The following is a 15,183-nucleotide window of genomic DNA, read 5'->3' as shown; positions in this document are numbered from 1 at the left end:
GTGTGGCGGTGGAGCGAGATTCAAGAGAATCTCTCCAGCTGGAGGATTTAAGTGTAAATCTTAATAATTACCCTTAGTAGGTACTTATGTAGGTACCTACTCTTAGAAAACGGTGGCGAACTACACTCAAATTTGAAATTTGCCAGTAGCAAAATTTGTTAAGTGGTGATAAGACCTGTCGAACTAATCATCTGATAACAACAGAATCGTCGTTTAATTGTTTTTGCTAATTAATCAACTAGATTAATTATTTTTGACAAAAACACATTAATTCCAAAAATTGAAAAGAAATCATGTTTACAGTTTTCCCAATTAATTAGTTTAGCATTAATTAGTCTAACAAATATTTATTACCATCATCACCCGTGACAAACTTTCCGTTGGTTTAATTAATCGATCATTTGTCGGTTTTTTACTGGCGCTACACATTTTCGGACACCACGGTCCGGATTTGTACGCACCACGACATCCCTACCCTCCCAACAACGCCACCTTGACTCCGACTCGTCGCGGCGCCGATAGGGGAGGCAGCGACGCGCCTCGCCCACCACACCTCCCACTCGCGTCGCCACGCCCACTTACCTGCCCACGTAGCTCCGCACGTCGCGATCCGCCCCGTCGATCCAGGCGTGTTATTTTATAGTCGGAATCATAAAAACGCCCAGATAAGCGACAATGTTTTGACTGGCGGTACGTCCGGTACGGCAACAAACTGGAAAGAACCGATACGGATCGGGTCGTAAAAAAACAACTTTGCGTAATCTCTTGCGTCTAGACAACAGAGCATCATACGATTTTTGTTTTGGTGAAACTTCGAAAACAGAGTCGTTTGGCGTACCTGCAAAGCACCGCCTCCGGGACGGGAGACGCGCGGCGCTCTTATCGCCCGTCCTCGGACAAAATTCGCTGCATTTTCGAAGAATTAGTGCGAGTTTTATCGCCAGACGGCGCTTATCTTCTAATTGGGGGAATTGAGGAGTTTCGAGGGAGGTCACGTCTCGTGACCTTTCATCTCGCAACTTCATCGGAAGGTTTTGACGGATTGTCCAGGTGAGAGAACGGTAAGCAAAGAGTGGGCGGGGCGCTTGTCGAGATGGGTGGGGCCACGATTCGCAACGTAAATTTAGGGGTAGCTCAGGTCAAACACATAAACGACCTCGGGATCTCTTAATGACATGAAAAAAATGATTAAGATAAACGAATTTTTTCGCAATAAGACGAGATTAATGGAAAAAAATGTTTCAATTATGGTCATTATCGGACATAATTGTTTCGATAATTGAGCAGAAACCTGCCGAAAAGCTTGATAAACTCATAATCAAGGTTATTAGTACAAATATAGTGTTAAGAGCAATAAATCTGATTTACGACTTTTACTGACTCTAAACATTGAGTTATTTAAATGTAATTGCTGTGATACGGTTCGAATTGAGTAACTTAACGACTGTTACATCACTGGAATCACGACTTGAAGGCATTTCCACTTCGTGAGCTGTCATGATTTTTTCAAAAAAATTTCAAAAATGAAGCTGGAAAATTATTTCTACTTCTGGTTTTCGAGAAAAAAAAAAAAGAATGTTTTTAAAATGAGCGGACTGCAGACTAAACGTCTTATTAAGTATGGCTTAATTTATATATTAAATTAATCCTTAAAAGTGGCGTTGAAGAGTCGATTGTGAACGCATTACGGACCAGATGTTTAAATCTAACCTCACATTCGGAGCACTTTTCCAGATTCCGCATTATTATCGGAAATTTTCGCATTGTAAATTAAAAATGTTATTTTATGTTGAATTTTAATAAATGTTCTTTTACCTCACTTTTTGCGTTGTTTGAATTTTTACTCTGCAGACATCAGACGGACGAGTGGCGCGTTTACAATAGACTCTTCAACGCCAACTTTAAGGATAGGTAAATTTAAATGAACACCTGATATATTTTTGAACAACTTTAAATGATTGGATGAGCCACCCAGTATATTTTGCACTTTCCTATAAAAACATTAAAGTACTTCACGTTCTTCGAAAATACCAAAACATTTTGTTGTCCACTGGTGAAAAGTGGCGCCCAAAAAGATAAAACCCTGACGCCCTGACGGTGCTTAGAGCCGGCCCTGTGCAGCAGTGGTGACAAAAGCGATTTAAAAAAAACCCTAAGCTGCGAATAAGTGAATTTTCTAATTCTCAGCCGTGCCCATCATAACACTTGTCTAATCTTGTAAATAAAATTGTGGTCTTCTTCCGAAAAATGTCGTGAAACCGCAACCGTTCAGTTTTTTCATTCCCCCGCATTGGCAACGCGGAGCGTCGGGTGTTGGCACTCCTTTTCGCTTTGACATTTGTCGCGTTTTTGTTGGTTAGGTCGTGTAGCCGGCGTTTTCCTTGGCATTTTCCGCGACAACCATACAATGTCGGTCAACACGATCCTGATGGACTTTTCTGTGGACCCGTCCACTGTGAAAAACGAATCTCAAGTGTCTCAAGTGTGTTCAAACATCGAAAACGTCCTGCGGGAACACCTGACCAGCCTCAAGACCCTAACTACGGTGCCGTTCGATGCGGACACGCTCAAATTGTACTCGTTCGACGGCGGCGTCGCCGCCACCTTGCGCGTCTTCAACACGGGCCTCATCACTCTCAACATCGAATTCCTCAAGGCGGAGGCGCAGGAGTCCCACTTGACCTTCGAGGTAAACCATCCGAAAGCCCTTCTGTGTACTGTGTACTCGTTAACATTCTTTTACAGCGTACCAAAGTTTTAGAACAGAAATTACGAATCGTGTTAAAATGTTACCGATCTAAACTACTCCCTCCAATTAAGAGAGGCGCACACATTGACGTTTATATACTTAGTTCAGGTTCGAAGCTGTTTTTTAGCAGAGGTTGTGTAAACGGGGTCGTCCCGGCGCGAACGTGGTCTCCACCCCCCGTCTGGCGGCGTCGCTCAAACACTGTTTTGTTATGTCTCCATGCTTGTACATTTACATTCCTCATTCGGGGAAATATTGTGAACTGGGTGTTTTACATTTTTTTTTTGTGTACATATTGTCCTGTACTTTTCACTTTTTATGTTGGTTCGAATCTTGTCCAAAACAAAACAGTCGAGTATTTGATTTGCTTTACTTCAATTCTGGTAGGGTGAGATCACTTCTAGTTGAGACACTGGGACGACCCTTTTCGTACCAGGATGTCTTAAATCTCACTTCAGGCGAGGTCTCTCGTACAAAACACATTCAGAGAAAGCGGTTTAAAAAAAAATCTCATGGTTTTTCTAACAATTTTATTGATTAAACGATTCATTTGAAAATATAATTTTATTTGCAAAGTTACATAAGCGGTCGTCGCAATCGCCTGATTTAATCCCATTAGAAAACACGTGGAATAATTAAAGACCACAGTTACGGTTTTGAAGAAGTAAAAAATACTCGGAAAACGATTTTCTTTTCATAGTACTGTCTAACTGAACCAAAATAGATTGTTTTTTACGTCAAAATTATGTTTGTAGTACATATTCCAAAATAGAAAGTAAACACTCACTGTATACACCAGCCTAATATAACTTGAAATACGTAAGTGTGTATACAGTGTGGATCAAAAAAGTTTATAGAGGACATGAGACCTAGAGTAAAGTAGCAGTGTGAGGTAGTGTCACGTGGCACTCAGGTGGTCGCTTCTGATTGGGCGAGACCTCGCGACCTTGAAGCGAGACTTGAGACACCCTCCCTGTGGAACTACACGACGCCACCAGGGTTCATTGTTGCTTGTTTATTTCGAATTTTGTCGAATCATTAGAATTTTTTGATTTATTTCGATTGTATGGCTTGTCACCCCCCATTCAAGCAAGGCTTCTTTTTTAAGTTTGATGCATGCGAATTTTGTAGCGGTGCAGGGAACTTGATCGGGATATTGTCGAGCGCGTGGTCGGGATCCAGCAGAGCCAGGCGTACGTGCCCGTCAAGAGGGGCACCTTCAGGAGGTACTATCCAACCTCAGGTGCGTAGTCCGTGCCAGTTTTTTGCTTTTTCGATTCAGACGCTTCGGTGCACGCTGACCTAACATCACTTCTCAACTACCAACACTGCAGATCGCCAATGATCCATCTCGGTTTTCTTGTAGACGATCGGTTGCTAGAGTACGACATCGACGAATTGGTATTCGAAGAACGGACACCCTATCAAAAAATACAAATTGTACACTCGAAAAGTCTGGGGAACATGCTGGTGCTAGATGACCTACAAAGTGAGTAGTGGCTTATGTCAGATGAATGGCAGATCGCAATAAAATGAAAAATTACCAGTAAAATATAAAATGAAGAGTTTAGCTTGTTGAAGAAATTTTGGTGGACAGGTGGCGCTGCGCGCAGTTTTAGGTTATGCTGATCTGTCAATTATTTGGAGTTTGAAAAAAGTGTGGTTAATCCATTTGGAGCGAAAGATTAGTTGAAACAAATAAAAATAGGTATTTGTGCATCATTATTTTGGTCAGTGCCTCCCCAAATGGGTTAACAGTCGCCACCTCCAGTTTGAGGTTAGGATAGGTATAGTGAAATTTTAGACATATCCGAGGCCGACCTGATATACACGGAAACCCTGATGGGGCGCGGCGTGGAAGACTACCGCGACAAAGAGATTGTGATATTGGGAGGGGGCGACGGTGCCCTCTTGTACGAACTGTTGAAAGAAAAGCCCAAAGAAGTGATCATGTTGGAGATCGACGAGGTGGTGATGAAAGCTTGTGCCAAATACATGCGGTCCATCTGCGGCGACGTCCTCGACAAGATGTCGGGTCCCAACTACGAGGTAAGTCCGGAGGTCGGTCGAGACACTTCATCACCTCGACTCGCAGATAATCGTGGGGGATTGCACCAAAGCCATCGACCAATACATAAAAGAGGGCCGAAAGTTTGACTACGTGTTCGGAGACTTGACCGACGTGCCCTTGTCCGAGAGTCCCACCGGCGAGTTGTGGGACTTCATCAACAAAATTCTCTGCATGTCTTTCAAAATCCTGAAACCCGACGGTAAACTGATGACGCACGTAAGTCGCAGTGTGGGGGTAGGTTTCGCGTTGTTAATGTGTGTTTAGGTGATCGGTTCGGCCGCCGGCGACGCCTTGAAGATGTACGAGACGCAGCTGATGAAGCTGCAGCCGAAGGTGAAGTTCACCACGTCGCACGCCTTCGTCCCCTCTTTCCTCGAAGACTGGGTTTTCTACCAGGTCTTCTTCGATAAGGACCAATAACCGATTCTTTCGCTTAGATTCATGATCAGATTTGTCGTTTGTAGGTAGTAGGGCCAGCACAGAGTGCCACTCTCTTGTACATAGCACTGCAATAATTCTCTTGCATGCACGTTACGCCACTGTGTTTTTTGCGTTTCTTTTGTAGATAATTAACGGTTTGTTTTCCACATTGGATATTTTTGTAACTTCTTGGATTGATTAGAATATATTGAATTGCGCAGATTTGTAGTTTTTCACGCTTCCTGCTGTCGACGTCCAAAGTTTCCAGATCAAGCCTCACTGCAATAAACAAAATAGGAAACGAAGATTTTCACATGGTAACAGTTTTGACAACCCTCCCGTCATTCCCTCTGAACGTTTGAAATTTTCGCGATGAACGTCTCAACAAAATTAGGCCGTTGTTTACAAATCTCCAATATAATCGTACGCAACTTCGGCAAGTTGCCGTCGCAGTTTGCCGTCACCAATCGGCGGGACAACCTGTACGAAAAGTCTGTCCAAGAATGTCTGAAAGCCGGCGAGATCATGAAACAAATTACTCAGTCGTACACGAAGTGCCCTCGGTACTTCGTAGATCCTTATTTGAGGCGCTTCATCAGCGATCAAGGCGATTGGTGTAGAAATTTCGTGGTGAGTAACAGCAATGCTTTGGTCTATGGGGGAAAATCCGAAGGAGATGTTGGCTCTTGGGAGGGACTTCTAGAGGATAAGTGTTGCAAGGGGGAGGAGTCATCGGTTAAGCGAGATCTTTGCTCTTTTGCGAAGAAACGCAAAGACGACGATCCCTGCAAGAAAAAGGAAGATGACGATCCGTGCAAGAAGAGTCAGAATGATCCTTGCAAGACGAAGAAGAAGAAAGAGAAGAAGAAGGATGATGATCCTTGTAAGAAGGAGAAGAAGAAAAAAGAAGATCCGTGTAAGAAGGAAAAAGAGAGGAAGAAGAAGGAAGTCGAGGATCCTTGCAAGAAGAAAGACGACGATCCGTGTAAGAAGAAAAAGGACGAGAAGAGGGACCCGTGTAAGAAGAAGGACGACAAGAAAAAGGATGAAAAGAGGGACCCTTGTAAGAAGGACGACAAGAAAAAGGATGAAAAGAGGGATCCCTGTAAGAAGAAGGATGACAAGAAAAAAGACGAAAAGAGGGATCCGTGCAAGAAGAAAGACGACAAGAAAAAAGACGAGAAGAAGGATCCGTGCAAGAAGAAAGACGACAGCAGTAAGAAGAGTGACCCGTGTAAGAAGAAAGACGATAGTAGTAAGAAGAGTGACCCCTGCAAGAAGAAAGGGGGCAAGACGAAGGAGAAGAGAGATCCCTGTAAAAAGAAGGACGACGGCGGCAAGAAGAAAGGTGATAAGAAGGATATCTGCAAGAGAGGAGACAAAAAGAAAGAGGATAAGAAAAAAAGTGACCCTTGCAAGAAGAAGGAGGACACTAAGAAAAGCGACATATGCAAGAAGTCCGAAGATCGCAAGAAGAAACAAGACAGTAGTAAAAAAAAGGACCCCTGTAAGAAGGAAAAGGAGGATCCCTGTAAGAAGGAAAAGAAGGAGGACCCCTGCAAGAAGAAAGACGACAAGAAGGACAAGAAAGACAAAGGTTTCCCTTGCGGTCCCAAAGAACGCAAGAAGGATCCTTGCAAAAAAGACGACAAAAAGGGTGACAAGAGCGGATGCGGACCGAAGGAGCGCAAGAAGGACCCTTGCAAGGACAAGAACAAAAACAAGAAGGATTGCAAAACCACGCCTTCAGATGTACGTGAACCGACGTCCAAATCTCTCCCGGCGATCACCGAACCGGGAGCAGCGACACCTAAAAGCGCAGCCTCGTGCCCCGACGTGACCGCCAAGGACCTCTACCAAGCGTGTTCCGCCGACGACAAGAGCCACGAAGCGTGTACCGCCGACGAGGGTCACGAAGACTGCCTCGCCGACGAAGACCACGAAGAGCATCTCGCCGACGAGGCCGGGGACCAGGGTTGGTTCGCTCTAACCTGACCGTGACACGTCCAAAACTTTGTGTTTCAGGCGGTCCTGACGTCCTCTCCGAAGTTGACGTTCTAGACCCGGAGAAGCTGGCGGCCGCCGACGCAGCTTTCGGCCCAGACTTCAAAAACAAGGCCTACTACGCCTACAACGAGTTGGCTTTCTACGACATGCAGGTCTACATGAGCCCCCAGCGTACCCCGCCACCGAGCGCCGTTTCGCGTGACCAGCAGCAAAATGACGACGATTGTGAATCTTGAGTCGATTTTTTATTAATAAATTAACAGTGTCGAATGGCTAGCTTACTTGACAACACGGGAAGGTTCGGTTGACGTGGAGGGTGGCACCGTACCGCGCTACCATGCCCTGCTGGGTCAGGTCGACGATGTCGCGGTAGGCTCTGTGCCAATCACAGTCCAGCGAGCTGAAAGTGCGGTGGAGGAAGTTCAGGGCCACCTTCAACATCTCGATGTTGCGGTCGACCGCCAACTGGCGGAAGTGCTCGCCCAGCATGTTGACGTCCACTTCGGAGGGTTTCGGTTCCGAGCTCATCCACTTGTACAGCACGGGTTTCAGCTGGCACCACTGCAACCCACTAAACGGAGACTTTCTCGCCGGCGGTGCCGTCTCTTTTTTAAGTGGAGGCGGAGCAGGTTTGGCGACGGCCGCCACAGTCGCCTCCAAGTTGTATTCTTTGATCACCTCATCTCGAATCTCCTGCGGCAGCTCCTTCAGCACCTCCAAATCCACATCTTCTTTCCTGATTTGCAGCTGCAACACTACCACCTTAACAAAATGAAATTCACCGAGACGTTTCGCACACCTTGCTCTGACTCAAACTGTCTTTTTTGCTTTTGAAAAAATTGCTCAGCGAGTTTTTCGGTTGCGTTTTAGTGCCTTTTCTGGGGCGTCCTCTGGTGGGTCTGTCCGCGACGACGGGTTTTGCCGGAATGTCGCTCTTCTTGGATTGTTGCTGCAGGAATCTGTTCAGAGTGGGATTCACGGGGGCGGTTTTCTCCAGTTTGGACAACTGTATACCCATCCCGCGCAACTCGACGAATTCGACGTTCATTTTTTCGTACAAGTTCTTCACTTCTCGGTGGATGGCTCTGACGTCGGCGATCGGATGCGCCGTCGTCGTACTCTTGCTGAGACAGTCGCACAAACCGTGGCCCAGAAATTTCGCAGTTTCCTTCAACGTTTCGATCACGACAGACCCTCTTCAAGACTCGCGCTACTTACCACGGGAGCATCCGCGGCTCTCACCATCAGCTTCAAGGTGACACACCTGGCCCGCATCTTCACCTCGTTCAAGCGGCTCCAAACCTCGTTGCCCAGACTTTCGAGGAAGTTGTGACACTCCTCCAAGCTCTTGAAGCGGATTCCATAGTTGATTTCCGCCGAAACTGATTTCCTTTCGTGGTGGAAATTGAGGGGTTTCCTGTCGAGGCCGCGTGCTTGTTCTAGGATGGTTTCCCCGGCCTTGACCCCCAACTCCTTTTGCAAAACTTGCAAAGAGGCGACTTGGACGTCGCCGCAAGTCTCCAGACCTAGAGCTTTTAACTTTTGGAGGGTGGCTCTGCCGACTCCTGGCAAGTCTGCAACCGCGATTTCGGCCATGTAAACCTCCACGTCTTCGGGTTTGAGGTGATAGGATCCTGCAGGTTTCGCTTTCTTTGTTGCCAAACGAGCTTGGAGGCGGTTCGCTCCGAAACCAGTCGAACAAGGACATCCAGTTTTTGACATTATTTCGTTCCTGATGTGAGTCGCCCAGCCCTCCACCGACAAATTAAAAATTGTGAGGATGTCGGTGATGTCCACGTACATTTCGTCACAACTGACAGCTTCAATGTCCAAAGTGTACGAAACCAGAGTATTGTATAAAATCATCGACACTTCCTTGTACCCCTGTCAACACTTACTTCAGCAAAAAACAATCTAACAACATCCACCCTAACCTCAAAATCGTACGGAATCGTCTTGATGTTGGGGCACAGTTTAGCCGCCGCCCCCAGAAACATCCCGTTCTTTACTCCACACTTCCGCGCCTCGTAACTGCAACTCGCCACCTCCGACATGGACGACCTCCCGTCGACCACCTCCATGTGTTGAGGCAGCCTGTCCATGTTCAAAGTGACGGAGTCTTCGCGCTCTTTGCTGGCATTGATCTGGGGGTTGCGCGCGTGGGTCACCGCCACCGGTAGGCCCCTCAATTCCGGCCGAGTTCTCAGCCCCACCGAGACAAAAAAACAGTCCATGTCTATGTGCATCACGACGGGGGTGGTTTTGACGAAGTTTTTTGACTGGGGGATGAGGAGAAGCTTCTCGCGACCGGGAAAGTTGCGCTCGGGCTTGTCGCGTAAGTCGGCGATGAATTGCTTGAACTCGGCCCCCAGAGTCGCGATCAGGTGCAGGCGGGAGTTGCTGTAGAACTCCTCGAGGAAGTGGGGGTCGGAGGCGGTTTTAGTCTTGGATGGGGGGTCGAGGTCCGGTTTGGGGACCACGGGAAAGGCTAGTTTGGGCTGGCTGGTGCTCTGGTTGGTGTAGAGTAAGTAGCGGCGGTAGTCGAGGAGTTTGTTTAGGGTAATGCTGTCAGTGATCCATGACGGCTTGACGATTGGTACAGAACCCAATTTATTTATCTACAATGAATGGGTAATATGTAAGACGCGAATAAAGCGGGTCCAAGTGTGGATCTCTGTAGCATTCCACCAGGTCTTATAGGGGTTCAGAAGCTAGAATGAACGGAAGTTTTTACCTTAACGTTGGGCAAGTTGGACGCGATTATGTGAGTAGTTGAGGCGTGTTGGTAGAGATGGAAGGTACCCCCATGCGCGGCCATCAACTGTTTCAATTCTTCGGAACTGGGGTTGGTGAGTCCGTTGACAAGAATCGCCACCCCCGCAAAAATATCGGACAATTTTTCAGTCTGTTTGGTTGCTGTCTCTTTGTACTGCTCGCGTAACTTGGATTTTTTTGCTTCCATGTAACCACCCTATCGAGACATGAATAAGTGAGGTTATGTCACATAAAATTACCGAAATTTACCCATTCTGCAAAACCGTTATCCTCATCGTCGCGACCTCTTCGTCGACTCATTTTTATTCAGTTTCACACCGTGCACACAATACTTCTTGGACAATAAATCATATTTAAATAAACAAAAACTACTTAACCTGCTCTTGTGTTCCAACAACAGATGTCGTTCTTTAAGTGTAAGTAATGGATTTCTTCTTTATCGTCATGAACTGTCAGTGTTAATTTGCCATGTGCTTTTTATGTTTCAAATAAAAATGAAAATAGATGAAGATAAAAATGTATTTTGTTGTAATAGTTTTGTGTAGAGGTTGAATAAAGTGAACAGTTAATTTAAAAGTCTTGATTATTAACAATCAATCAAGATTTATCCGGTAAGTGGACGTGAACATAATCTCACTTGCGCACATTATTATTTTATTAATTCTAAGATTATCAAAGTATTAACAATCAGATGGGTTGTTGTGTTCGTCCTTGATGAACCAGATTGCTGATTGTGTAACATGCAGTACCAAAAAAAAACATTACGCAATACAACACAATATTTTGTTGCCGAATATCATTTAGATACCCATATCGTGCCTCTAATTTTTTTTGCTAGTGAATTTAACTACCTAGGGACGTTATCTCTGACCTAGGGTCAAATACAGATGTAGAAAAAACTTAAATATTCATATTTCTGGTCGAATAATTAAATTTAGACGGTTTTAGTGTAAGGGACTGAAATATTTAAAACCAGATTTGAAAATTGTAGGGGTCGCTTCAGTCAGTGATTTGTTTTCGCCGGGGTCCCCGCTTCCCCGGTTTTCGCTTCATAGTTCTCGTTTGAATTTTTCCTACCTTTCAATCAATTTTTCACCCTTTTGCCTAGTTCAACCACCTTCACTTTTGCAAAGATGCGTCGACGGCGAACCCCACGAATAAAACCCAACGAGAACAGCAGCGATGACGAACCGTTGTCCAAAATCGCTAAGCGTAAAGGCCCTACTAATGATGACTCATCCAGTGAGAGCGACATCGAAAATTACCTCCAACCCCCCGACAAGCTCGACTTCAACTCTCCATTTTTCAACCCTCAAAAAGAAAACCCTTCTCCATTCGACAAGATTGAAAGCGATATCCTCATGGGAGTTACAAGACTTTCAGATTCTAACTCTGATGAACCAGTCGCGCCTTCAGAGTCCGTGCAGAACTCTTCCAGCACCACATTCAATTTCGGCCAACTTCACGAGTACACGAAGAAGATGGAGGAGGCGAGGAAGCATGTAGAGGAATACAACGTCAGGAAGAAGACGGAGAAGAGCAAGGTCGACGTAGGGAACTTGTTGGCGGCGGGAGAGGGGATCAGCGGCGACAAGAGAGTTTCCCTGGAGGGGTCGATGTATTCTAGTGACTTTGAGTCGTGTTCTGATTCCGAAAGGGAGGGTTGGGAGGAGGTGGAGGAGGAGCAAAAGGAGAAGAACGAGAGGCCGAAAGAGGGTCTGGAGATTACCGTTGAGATGCCCAACGCCGTGAGAAAGAAGAAAGGCGTAGATTTGTTGGCAGCGATAAAGCGGAGGATCAACAGGGTGAGGAAGGAGAACCAGGTGCTCATCCACAAGGTCCACCTCTTGTGTTGGATAGCTCACGGTAATCATGTCAGCGCTGCGATCAATTCGGAAAATGTCCTAGCGATGGCGCTGTCGTTGGTACCTTCTCAACAGTTATATCCACCGGAACGTGCAGATCTGAAGTATCTAGAACAGTTGTTGAAGTGGTACTGGAAGACGATAGTGGTAGACGAGGAAACGAGACCCAGAGATACAGATAAATCTTTGAGTGAAATGCTCGAGGAACAGATTGTAGAGAAGGAAGCGTACGATAGAAGAATGTTTGTTTTTATTTTTGTAGCGATCGTGAGATCTTTGGGGATACAGTGTAGGGTAGTACTGTCGTTTCAAGTAGAACCATTGAGACCTCCAAGTAGCGAATTGCACTCGTTGAGTACGAAAGTCGATGCGAAAACAAAAGATGCAAGTGAGAAGGATCAGTCTAGAGGGAAGAGTAGTGAAGGTGTTGTCGGTACGAGTAAAATGGTTAAGGGGGAAAAACCTACTGCAAAAAGTACAAGCGAAGTCGGTAGAATTGAAAAGAAGGAATTTGGAGGGGGAAGTGAAGTAAAAAAGAAAGTAGAGAAAGAGAAGAAGAAACCTAGAGCAAGAGGTGAAAAGAAAATGTCTGTAGTGAAAAATACAGAAGATAAAAGTGAAACGAAGGAAGTTAGAGTGGAAATTACTAGAAGGAAGGTGGGGAATGAGGATGTTAGAAGAGAAAGTGAAGTAAAGAAATCTGGAGCAAAAAGTACACATGGATGTGCAAAGGAAATCTCGAATAAAGTAAAAATTAAAGAACTTAGAGTGGAAGTTACGAGAATAAAAATGAATAATGAGGATGTAACTGGACGAAATAAAGCGAAAGTAGAAGCAGAAAATAAGAAATCTAAACCCAAGAGTACTGATGGAGGTGAAAAGAAAATGTTTACAGTGAAAACAGAAGAAAATGGGAAGAAGGAAGTTAAAGGGAAGGTACTTAGAGTGGAGATTACAAGAATAAAGTTGAATGATGAAGATACTAAAAGAAGAAAATGTGAAGGGAAAAATGGAACAAAGAAGGGTCAAAAGAGGAAGTATGCAGCAAACTGTACGGATGAAGAACGTACTGGAAACAGTTTGAAAGGCGAAGGTGCTAAAAAGGAGAACTTTAGAACAAAAGGGGAAGTTGAAACGGAAGATATTGGAAATAAAAAGCATAGAACAAGAAGTAAAAATGAAGGTAGAACTAGAGGGAGTAAAATGAAATTTGGAGGGGACAGTAAAGAGCTGAAAGAATCTGAAAATATAATTGAAGCAAAGAAAACCGAGAGATTTAAATTCAGGGAAAAGACTGTGCAAAGTCAACGCAAGCTGAGGAGTCATAAGGGCTTTCTTGTACCACAGTTAGATGGCGCGAGTGACACTCCTGGTCCTTCCAGATCTAACGTAAAGAAAGGCAAGAAACAACTCCCGTACCTTGTCAAGTTCCGCTCTCAACGTCTTGAACGACTCGTCAAGCATCGCGATTCGGAATCCGAGAACGACTCTTTAAGTAAACCGAAACACGCTAAAGTGAACAATGCTTCCAATCTGAAGAAACTCAAAAAACACAAGATCGCCGTTCGGACCAACCCCGCGAGGAAGAACATCAAACAGAAGAAGGACATCCATCGATCGAAGACGGTTCGTAAGCAGAAGATCGACTCCGATGATGACGACAGCGAGTATGTCCCGGAAACCGTGAAGAAAAATCGATACGAAAGCGACGACGATTTCGTCCCAGCGGACAAAGTTAAGAAAAAGGTGCAAGGGAAGAAGGAAGAGGGGAAGAATGTGAAGAAAACGCAAGGGGTGGACGTGTGGGCGGAAGTTTTTCTGGAGGATGAAAAGAGGTGGATCAGCGTGGACGTGTTCAAGGCTCAGGTGCATTGCGTGAACGAATTGTGTGTAAGTGTATAGATTGTGGATTTTTAGGGGTTTGATCGAGTAGTTGTAGAGGAGGGCGACTCACCCTGTTTCGTACGTGGTGGCGTGGAACAACGACAACACCCTCAAGGACATCACAAAAAGGTATTGCACAAATTTCAACACGGTGACGAGGAAGTTGAGGATCGACGCCAAGTGGTGGGAGAACACGCTGAAATCCTTCACTGGAAGGGAAACTGTCAGGGATAAGGAAGAAGATGAAGAGTTGGAAAGACAGCAATTGGAAAAACCGTTGCCAACCACGATCGCAGCGTAATTAAATTCCCTAGATTTGACGGATCGTGTGATGAGCGTCGAGTTTCAGGTACAAGAACCACCCCCTGTACGTGTTGAAGCGACATTTGCTCAAATACGAAGCAATCTACCCTCCCGACGCTCCCACTCTCGGTTTCGTCAGGAACGAACCGGTGTACTCGAGACAGTGTGTCCACATTCTACATCCTAGAGATATTTGGTTGAAACAAGCCAAAGTTGTCAAACCTGGCGAGCAGCCTTACAAAATCGTCAAAGGCAAACCCAGATGGGACAGACTGTCACGATCCATAGTGACTGATCCTTTTATGGATATTTTCGGTCTGTGGCAGACGCAGGATTATGAGCCCCCCACCGCAGAGAACGGAATCGTCCCCAGAAACGCTTACGGCAACGTGGAACTTTTCAAACCGTGCATGCTCCCCAAGAAAACTGTGCACTTGAGACGTAAAATAATCCCGATTCATCGTAAATCACTTTTTTTTATTTGGTTTTGTAGTGCCAGGTTTGAATAAAGTGGCGAAGAAGATGAACATAGATTGCGCGTCGGCCTTCAGAGGGTTCGAATATAGCGCCGGTTGGTTTCACCCAGCTTACGACGGGTTCGTGGTGTGCGAAGAGTTCGCAGATGTGCTGGTGGCGGCGTGGGAGCAGGTGAGTCGACGAAGATTGGTGTCGCGTCTTTTCAAACGGCGAATTACAGGAACAAGAAGAAATGGCGAGGAAAGAACAGGAGAAAGTAGACAAGAGAGTGTACGGGAATTGGAAGAAATTGATCAGAGGGTTGCTGATCAGGGAACGGTTGAAGAAAAAGTACGAGTTTGGGGAGACTTCAGGACAGGGGAAGAAGAAGAAGGCGGCGAAGAAGGTTGGCAGCACGAGTGACATGGATTGAAGTGTTATTTAGATGAGAGATAAAAGGTCAAGAGAGGTTATGTTGACCACGTGAATTACAATCTCGGAAATATTTCATACCTACACAAAAGATTATTTTTTATATTGTTACAGTTTTATAAATATGGTAGTTTTTGAAAAATGTTAATAAAACCACAAATAATGCAGCTTCGCCTTGACAATTCTATCGACCGACAGTTGCGCTCTCTGTGACTGTGTTG

The 15,183-nt window shown here is 45.3% G+C and overlaps 4 protein-coding genes across 6 annotated transcripts; 3 read left to right on the top strand and 1 right to left on the bottom strand.

Moving 5' to 3' along the window:
• Positions 1 to 2,323: 2,323 nt before the first annotated feature.
• Positions 2,324 to 10,462, bottom strand: Rev1 (Rev1 DNA directed polymerase). 2 transcript variants are annotated; one of them, XM_069046202.1, is made up of 7 exons: positions 10,272 to 10,462; positions 9,982 to 10,218; positions 9,182 to 9,865; positions 8,466 to 9,131; positions 8,047 to 8,415; positions 7,530 to 7,994; positions 2,324 to 5,519 (listed from the first exon to the last, which is right to left on the bottom strand). In XM_069046202.1, exons 1-7 carry the CDS (start codon positions 10,320 to 10,322, stop codon positions 5,517 to 5,519), a joined length of 2,475 nt encoding a protein of 824 aa, XP_068902303.1. In that variant the 5' UTR covers positions 10,323 to 10,462; the 3' UTR covers positions 2,324 to 5,516. The 2 variants fall into 2 exon arrangements, with proteins under 2 accessions (XP_068902303.1, XP_068902302.1); XM_069046201.1 differs by having other exon boundaries at positions 2,324 to 7,994.
• Sms (spermine synthase) lies at positions 2,408 to 5,462 on the top strand. Of its 2 annotated transcripts, none has more exons than XM_069046227.1 (6): positions 2,408 to 2,689; positions 3,881 to 3,992; positions 4,116 to 4,238; positions 4,554 to 4,798; positions 4,845 to 5,036; positions 5,085 to 5,462. In XM_069046227.1, exons 1-6 carry the CDS (start codon positions 2,408 to 2,410, stop codon positions 5,238 to 5,240), a joined length of 1,110 nt encoding a protein of 369 aa, XP_068902328.1. In that variant the 3' UTR covers positions 5,241 to 5,462. The 2 variants fall into 2 exon arrangements, with proteins under 2 accessions (XP_068902328.1, XP_068902329.1); XM_069046228.1 differs by lacking the exon at positions 3,881 to 3,992 and adding an exon at positions 2,746 to 2,857.
• LOC138129891 (cylicin-2-like) lies at positions 5,613 to 7,517 on the top strand. The gene is made up of 2 exons (XM_069046209.1): positions 5,613 to 7,215; positions 7,266 to 7,517. The coding sequence occupies exons 1-2, from the start codon at positions 5,613 to 5,615 to the stop codon at positions 7,481 to 7,483; spliced, it is 1,821 nt and encodes a 606-aa protein (XP_068902310.1). The 3' UTR covers positions 7,484 to 7,517.
• A 16-nt stretch (positions 10,463 to 10,478) lies between the features above and the next one.
• On the top strand, positions 10,479 to 15,130 carry LOC138129885 (DNA repair protein complementing XP-C cells homolog). The gene is made up of 6 exons (XM_069046197.1): positions 10,479 to 10,633; positions 11,131 to 13,777; positions 13,827 to 14,068; positions 14,121 to 14,515; positions 14,568 to 14,722; positions 14,772 to 15,130. Exons 2-6 carry the CDS (start codon positions 11,156 to 11,158, stop codon positions 14,961 to 14,963), a joined length of 3,606 nt encoding a protein of 1,201 aa, XP_068902298.1. The 5' UTR covers positions 10,479 to 10,633; positions 11,131 to 11,155; the 3' UTR covers positions 14,964 to 15,130.
• The last annotated feature ends 53 nt before the right edge of the window (positions 15,131 to 15,183 follow it).

Source organism: Tenebrio molitor, chromosome 4 (assembly GCF_963966145.1).
Source record: "Tenebrio molitor chromosome 4, icTenMoli1.1, whole genome shotgun sequence".
Classification (NCBI taxonomy): Eukaryota; Metazoa; Arthropoda; class Insecta; order Coleoptera; family Tenebrionidae; genus Tenebrio; species Tenebrio molitor.
The sequence above is the reverse complement of the archived record's forward strand: the minus strand, read 5'-3'. Positions and strand labels throughout refer to the sequence as shown.